The sequence below is a fragment of the Guillardia theta genome (genome assembly GCF_000315625.1).
Source record: "Guillardia theta CCMP2712 unplaced genomic scaffold GUITHscaffold_457, whole genome shotgun sequence".
Classification (NCBI taxonomy): domain Eukaryota; class Cryptophyceae; order Pyrenomonadales; family Geminigeraceae; genus Guillardia; species Guillardia theta.
The window spans coordinates 1-7,219 of NW_005434230.1; the positions used below are offsets into that span (position 1 = coordinate 1).

At 51.1% G+C, this 7,219-nt stretch overlaps 1 protein-coding gene across 1 annotated transcript; it reads left to right on the forward strand.

The window, feature by feature from the left end:
* Positions 1-52: 52 nt before the first annotated feature.
* Positions 53-6,982, forward strand: GUITHDRAFT_149568 (hypothetical protein; the record flags this gene model as incomplete). Its single annotated transcript, XM_005817916.1, has 43 exons — positions 53-144; positions 203-255; positions 301-360; positions 414-454; positions 499-576; positions 663-732; positions 789-815; positions 872-925; positions 988-1,092; positions 1,143-1,265; positions 1,291-1,399; positions 1,463-1,641; positions 1,692-1,721; positions 1,759-1,817; positions 1,983-2,016; positions 2,101-2,150; positions 2,263-2,344; positions 2,428-2,586; positions 2,634-2,675; positions 2,728-2,796; positions 2,860-2,940; positions 2,992-3,093; positions 3,139-3,201; positions 3,429-3,466; positions 3,531-3,579; positions 3,763-3,831; positions 4,087-4,167; positions 4,214-4,252; positions 4,306-4,418; positions 4,470-4,552; positions 4,597-4,676; positions 4,722-4,757; positions 4,922-4,981; positions 5,404-5,423; positions 5,471-5,528; positions 5,778-5,873; positions 5,980-6,072; positions 6,135-6,202; positions 6,252-6,348; positions 6,397-6,466; positions 6,511-6,572; positions 6,620-6,682; positions 6,893-6,982. Coding segments are annotated over 43 exons (3,127 nt in total), but the record flags the coding sequence as incomplete, so codon positions are not given.
* Between the last annotated feature and the right edge of the window lie 237 nt (positions 6,983-7,219).

Below are 7,219 nucleotides of genomic sequence, written 5' to 3' on the forward strand. Positions count from 1 at the left end.
GATATCCGAAGCGATCTGCAGACCCTGAGGATGAAACGCGAACCTTCACAAGGAGCGCCAACTTGGACCGATCCGACGAGGTCAGACCCTACAAGACGCGATCAGCTCGCGCTCGGGATGAGACGTCTAGCGAGGAAGAGGAAAGTGAGAACCAAGTCCCTTGTTCTTTCTTTCTGTATTTGCGGCTGAGGAGAGGCTGCAGTATCAGATTCCTCCATCGAGCCAAGACAGATCGAGGAGGACTTCATGGATGAGGTGGGATAACGTATACCTGCAATCCCCCCTGCTGATCCCTTTCAGGACGTTCAGCCCAGCCCAGTCAAGAAGGCTAGAGTAGGAGCAGGAGCCTCCCAACCTGACGTGAGCCGTTACCTAGACGCTGTCAGCTAGGGGATCTTACCGACTTCTTCTAGTGTTTGCTGCTGGAAGCGTATGACGAAGCAACACGGGCATGGTAAATTTCACCTGGTGTGACAAACTCCCTGATTACCGTTCAAGGTATGACGTACAGATCCTCGAGCTGAGGAGATCGAAAGCGAGAGTTCTGTTTGAGAATGTTGAGCCCGTGGAAAAAACGTGGGTCTACTCACTGCCCCGCTCCCTCTTCCTCCTCCATGCTCGTGCGCATCAGCAGCTGCCGTCGTGTGACTTTCTGTTGGCAGCTGGATACCGATACACTACCTTCGAGTGAGGTCTGACCCGTGCGAGATGAACCTGACGAGGCCCCTGAGGGTGAGCGAGACGAGGAGCTGTTGTCATGAGTGCGAATGCTGACGACGTCATGGTAGGTGGGAGCCAAGGTCCTTGCGTTCAGGGTGAGGAGAGTTTGCTACCAGCCAGCAGTCCTGTGAGGAACGTTTGATCTTTTCAGGTTCGCAAGGACGATGCGCTATATTTCGATGCTGTGATTGAGAGGATCAAGAGGGTGAGCTCTGATTTTTTGAGGGATGAGGAGGCAAATGTACACTGACGGGCTTTGTGATGCAGAAAAAGGACAAGATGGCCGCGGGCAAGGAGAATCGTTGTAAGGCGGGCGCAAAGGCGGAAGATAATGAGGATGAAGAGATTCCGGTAGATGGAAACATGTACAAGGTGGGAAAGTTTGCTGGCATGATGCTTGCTCTCTGTGACACGTCACAAAGGTGAAATACCAAGACGGCCCTGTCAAGGGAAGATCAGAATGGCTCCTAGTGCACCAGTTGTTGAAAAGAAATTTCTCACCTGTCATCAACTACAGTATCCTGTGCAAGCGCTTACCCGACACGGTTGGTTGTCCGTGGCTGTCTGCAGCATCACGTCTGTCTGCATCCTTTGATTTTTGTGGGGTTGTCCTTCCAGGTGATTTCGGACGCTTCCAACGATGAATCTGATTTCGACCTCTTCAAAGGGTGGATGGCAGGTATGTTTGGTGGGCGGTGGAGGCTGTTTGCCTTGGATGTGACGTTGTTGATGATGTTGGCAGCCAATACTGAGACCCTCCCCTCGACTGTCGCCAGGAAGCTGACAGCCATCAGTCATAGTGGTGACGAGCAGGTTTCGAATCTCTTTGCATGCCGCCTGGTGCATGACGGGCTGCAGGTGGTCGACGAGATCTTGTCGTTCAGGGTAGCAGAGAAAAATCCGAAGAAGGGTGACGGCAAGGTTTTACACCTGTGATGGTCAGAAGACAGCATGATGATTCTTTCGCGCAGGCTGATGTCAATGCTAGGGAGTACTTTGTGGTAGCTTTTCAATGTTGCCGTTGCCTTCTCTGCTCAGATCTTGTGCAGAAGTGGAATGACTGTAGCTATCGTAAAGCTCAATGGATCGGTCGCAAGGTAACGCCTTCGGCTCTCGAGCACACGTGCTGTTCTCTCAAAGTTCTCCTCCCCACCAGATCCTCCTGTGCATCGCCCGCAAGAAGCTGTTGAGCTATGACAGAAGAGTGAGCCCTTTCTGCCTTGCCTTCTCCTTCACAGCAGCTGAGCTGGTTTTCTGGACAGGCGGGTAACGAGGATGATTGCTCGTCTGAAGAAGGTACAGAGAGTTAGAAGTTACATGTAGGAATGGCCAGGAGATATTCTGTCAGGGAGTTACTTTGTTAGATGTGTCTTCCCTCAGTTTGCTGTTGGCGGACTGAACCATGGCGAGGTTTTGTTGATTGTCTTGTTGTAAGATGAGCAAGAAGACGGCATGCAGAGTGACTGGTTGACCATCGACCGCATAATTTCGTCAAACAAGTACCGAACTTGTCCTCTGCGAGCTGCTCTGACACGACGGCAGGAGCAAGTACCTTGTCAAGTGGTGCGGATGCAGCTATGAAAAATGCACGTGGGAGGACGAGTCAAGTCTTGACAGTCCTGGGGTGAGAGTGTTGTTTGTAAGATGTGAACACATTGCAACGTGTTTGTTTGCTGGGAGATGTGCCAGTGGTGATGGAAAGTGCAGGACAGGGAGAAGGTGAAGGAGTTCCAAGCGGCTCAAGCAAGATACGTCAAGAGATCGAAGCAGCAGAAGGGATCAGAGAAGAAGCCTGTGACAGCTTACCATGAGATCTTTGAGAGCCCGTCGTATCTCAACGGAGCCTTGCATGACTATCAGATTAGGGTTGGATGTACAAATCGTCGGACTAGAACATTAACAAGAAATCTCAGGGCTTGAACTGGTTGCGAAAGAAGAGGTTTGATGGAGAGAACGTGAGAAATCTGTCACAAGACAGTTTTGCTCCGCTGATGGTTGTTTCCTTAGGTGATCCTCGCCGACGAGATGGGACTTGGAAAAACAATTCAGATCGCGTCACTGATCGCATCAGTCATGGTTGTGCTTCTTTGTTTCTTTCCCGGTGAGAATTTCCCGCAAAGTTGACCAGCTGGGGGGCAGGTGGAGGAGAAGAGAACTTGCGGCCCTTTCCTGATCGTTGTTCCCCTCTCCACCATCGCTAATTGGAAGCGAGAAATCCAGGTCGGAACGTGTCAAAATCTCTGTCCCCCGAGCCTTGACGCTCTCAAGTAGAAATGGTGTCCCGACGTGAACTTCGCGGTCCTTCATGACTCACAGAAAGGAAGACAAGTTATGATCGATCATGAGTTTGACCCGCTCAAACTCGGCGTCATGGTCTGCTGTTTGTCGTCATCAACGATCGGCTAACGATGCATGCAGCGGTTTGAGGTGTTGTGCACGAGCTACGAGGTTGCCGTGTCAGCTTTTTCAGCGCTGTCAAAGGTGAAGTTGATGTTCCGCCAGAAGGGAGGAGGAACATGTTATTAGATTTCAGAAGGGAGATCTGGTTTGAAGAGCGGAGGGAGACTTATGTTGCAAGTAGGATGGAAGATGGGGGTATGAAGTGGAGAGAGGCAATGACTAGAATAGAGGAGGAATTTCCTGCATGCCTTAGATTGATATTTGTAACGAATGCCTTGATTCTAGTAACGATCGTGTCGTTCTGTCAGGTCCGGTGGGATACTTTAATCGTCGATGAGGGCCACAGGTGAATCCCTAGCGCTTGCTAGGAGATGTGTTGCAAGACATTCAACTTGATACCTGATGCTCAGGCTGAAGAATGACGAATCCATCTTGTATGCGCAGCTTCAGAAGCTGCAGGTTGAAAAAGACGTTGTGTCTTGCAACTGATGTCAAACTTTGTGTTGTTATACTGATGTCAAACTTTGTGTTGTTATACTGATGTCAAACTTTGTGTTGTTGTACTGATGTCAAACTTTGTGTTGTTGTACTGATGTCAAACTTTGTGTTGTTGTACTGATATCAAACTTTGTGTTGTTGTAGACCAAGAACAAGATCCTGCTGACCGGCACTCCTTTGCAAAACAACTTGAACGAGCTTTTCAACCTCATGGTGAGAAAAATTTCCCATGTCCGGCTAACGTTTCACATGTGGCGCTTGTCAGAATTTCTTGAACAAGGGGAATAAACAACAAGATCTCCCAACTTTGCAGCAGCTTGAAGAAGTATGGTTGGTTCCGTTGCTCAACACCCAGTGACAAGGTCTCGATGAACAGACGGAGGAGTATAAGAATGAAGATGCCGACGGAAAGGTAGGAGGAGGAGACTTGCTGCCTGACAGGTTTCGAGTCTGAGCGATGGCCGGTAGATCCGAATGATACACAAGTTGTTCGAGCCGTACATTCTCCGACGCCTCAAAAAAGATGTCAAGATCCACCTGAAAGCCAAGGTAGGGGAACTCTAGAGTGTAGCAACCAGTCTGAAGCCAGCTGCAGGTAGAGAAGACTGTGCCGATCAGTTTGACGGATATCCAAGTGAAGAATCGTTTGCATCGTCCCTGCATGCGAGATTGACACGTGGAGATTAGAAAACGTTCTATGCAGCGATCCTTGCCAAGAATCTTGACGTCCTGAACGGGAGGAACAAAGACAACCGTCATGTCTCTCTCAACAATGTGTTGATGGAACTCAGGAAGTGCTGGTTACATCTCAACAGTTCGTTTCTGTTCTACTCTAACTCTTCTTCTCACAGCAACCATGCATACTTGTTCGACTCTGCCGTCAAACACCACAAGAACCCCGACGACACTCTAGCTCATCTCGTCCAGGCGTCTGGTGTGATCGAGCTCACTCCGACCATCTCTTGACATGACTCGCAGGGAAGTTTGAGCTGCTGCATCTCCTCCTCCCCAAACTGAAGGAGAGAGGAAGCAAAGTCCTCATATTCTCTCAGTTCAAGGTGACGAGCCCCCTACTCCCCTGTCCATGCTGACGTCAGCGACAGATCATGCTCGATATCCTAGAGACCTATCTTGAGCTGGTGAGCTTCAAGGTACGGGCTGACTACCTGGAGGGCTCGACGATGATGACGTGGTATCTAGTTCCTCCGGCTTGACGGCGACCTCAAGGGCGACGAGAGGCAAGCGCGAATTGACGAGGAATCTCAACGGTCGATTGACTGCCTGGCGCTGACTTGACTTGCAGTTCAACAACCCTGAGAGTGAATACTTCATCTTCTTGCTATCCACAAGAGCTGGAGGACAAGTAACTGCGCTTCCCTCTTCCTTTATCCTCCTGCTTCCTCCCTTTTCTTCGTGCCTCCATGCCTTCGTGCCTCCCTCCTCCCTCCTCCCTCTTTCCTCTTCCCTCCTCCCTCTCCCTGTTCTTCCTGCTCTCGTTTTTCTCTTCCTTCTCCCTCCTCTCTGCTTCTCTCCCTCCTTGTTGCGCCTCCCTCCTCTCTCTCTCCTCCCTTCTTGCTCCCTCCCTCCTCCCTTCATTCGACTGTCCTTATCACACCTCTCCCACTTTCTCCTCTCGTCTCTCTCTCCCTCTTTCTGACTGTCTCTTTGCAAGGGCATCAATCTAGCGACGGCGGACACAGTCATTCTGTACGACTCTGACTTCAACCCACATCGAGACCTCCAGGCATGTCAAATGTCTTAGTCGTTGGCTCTGACCTGCTGCAGGCGCTCAGTCGGGCTCATAGGTGGGTTGGTAGCTGGGGAAAGGAGGGAGTTGTTGACTGAGGGGCAGGATCGGGCAGAAGAATAATGTTCTGGTGTTGAGACTTGTGACGATCAACACTGTTGAGGTGAGGAGAGGAGGAGGAGGAGTACGAGGAGGAGGAGGAGTACGAGGAGGAGGAGGAGGAGGAGGAGGAGCGGGATGATGATGATGATGATGATGATGATGATGATGATGATGATGATGATGATGATGATGATGATGATGATGATGATGATGATGATGATGATGATGATGATGATGATGATGATGATGATGATGATGATGATGAGGAGGAGGAGGATGACAATATTGTCTTTACTGAGAATCGCTGCAGGAGAAGGTCATTTCGCAAGCGAGGAAGAAGCTGATGCTTGAAAGTCTTGTGGTTGGAGCCAACCAAGAGTGCAAGTTCTCTCGCAAGGAGACGGAGGTCCTCCCCGCTTGCCTCCCCGCCGGAGCCCTCTCTCCTTCTCTCGCCAGCTACCTGCCTCCGCTCCCAACTGTTCCCTGCTTCTGCTGCTGCTGTTTTTGCCCAGCTCTGGCTCATGTCCGTGCTCCTGCTCATGGACTATCAGGAAATTCTCTTGTATGGAGCGAAGCAGATCGTATCGGACGACCAGAAGCTCAAGGTAATGCCCAGCTTACCTCCCCTCTCCAGCTAAAGCCAAGCTGTCAGTCTGACTGTCGGCAGTCTACCAAGTGCTCTCGAGTCCTGACGTCGGAGCTCCGAGCTCTAGAGTGCGAGACGGCCGATGATACGTAACGACCTCCGCTGCTGCTGCTGCCGCTGCTGAGCCCCAGCTGGAAGGTCAAGGAGTCAGCGAGGAGCATGCGGGCTGCCGGAGCCGGACCAGGCTAAGAAGCAGGCGTATGCTAAGACGCAGCAAGTCGTCAGGGCGCTGGCGGTGCGATCTTGACAAGGGAGCAACGGTCAAACTCTGATTGACCCGCAGCGACAAGCATCAGTCAAGTACTCAGACACATTCGTCGACCAGCTCTTGCAGATTGAGAATACAGAGAATGGTGAGAGTAATGTTTTCTCTTACCCGCGTCTCACCGTTTGTCAGGAGATTCGTTCGAAGACTACAACGAAAGCCTGAAGTTCGATTTTGAGTCCCGGGACGGTCAGGTACTGCCCGGTGGATTGTTTTCCTTTGGTGAACTTGTTCCGTGAAGGACGAGGGCAAAGTCGATGAACAGATGGTTCAGAGTCGGATGTATTGGAACGAACTGCTCAAGGTGAGCATTGGAGAAGTTGCAGGTTGCTGAGAGATGGGAAAACATCAGAATGTCAATCGAGATTGAGCGCTGTTGCGTCAAAGAACACACATGTTGAGTTGGGAGCAGATGTCTTGTAGTGCTATGGCATGATCGAGAAGATATTTCTTTGTGTTCTTGCATGCCCCTACCATGGCCGACATCGTTTGACACCTTCACTTCTTGCTGCAGGATTATGCGGAGCAGGAGAAGGAGGATGACGTTCTAGGGAGAGGAAAGAGGAAAAGAAGTCACGTCTCCTACTGTGAGCAGCAGATGTAAGATCGAAGAAACCTTTCCCCTCGCTCTTCTGCTCCTCTGGCTCCCCCCGCTCCCTCTTCCCCTTTCCCCCCTTTGCCCTCCCGTCCCCCCCGCTCCCCCCCTCCATCGCCCTGTTGTCCTTTCCCTCTCCATGTTTCTCTCTATCCCCCCGCTACCTCGCTCTCCCCGCCATCTCTCCCTGTTCTCTCCATCGCACTCTCCCCTCCCTTCACCTCTCCTCTCCTCTTCTCTCCTCTC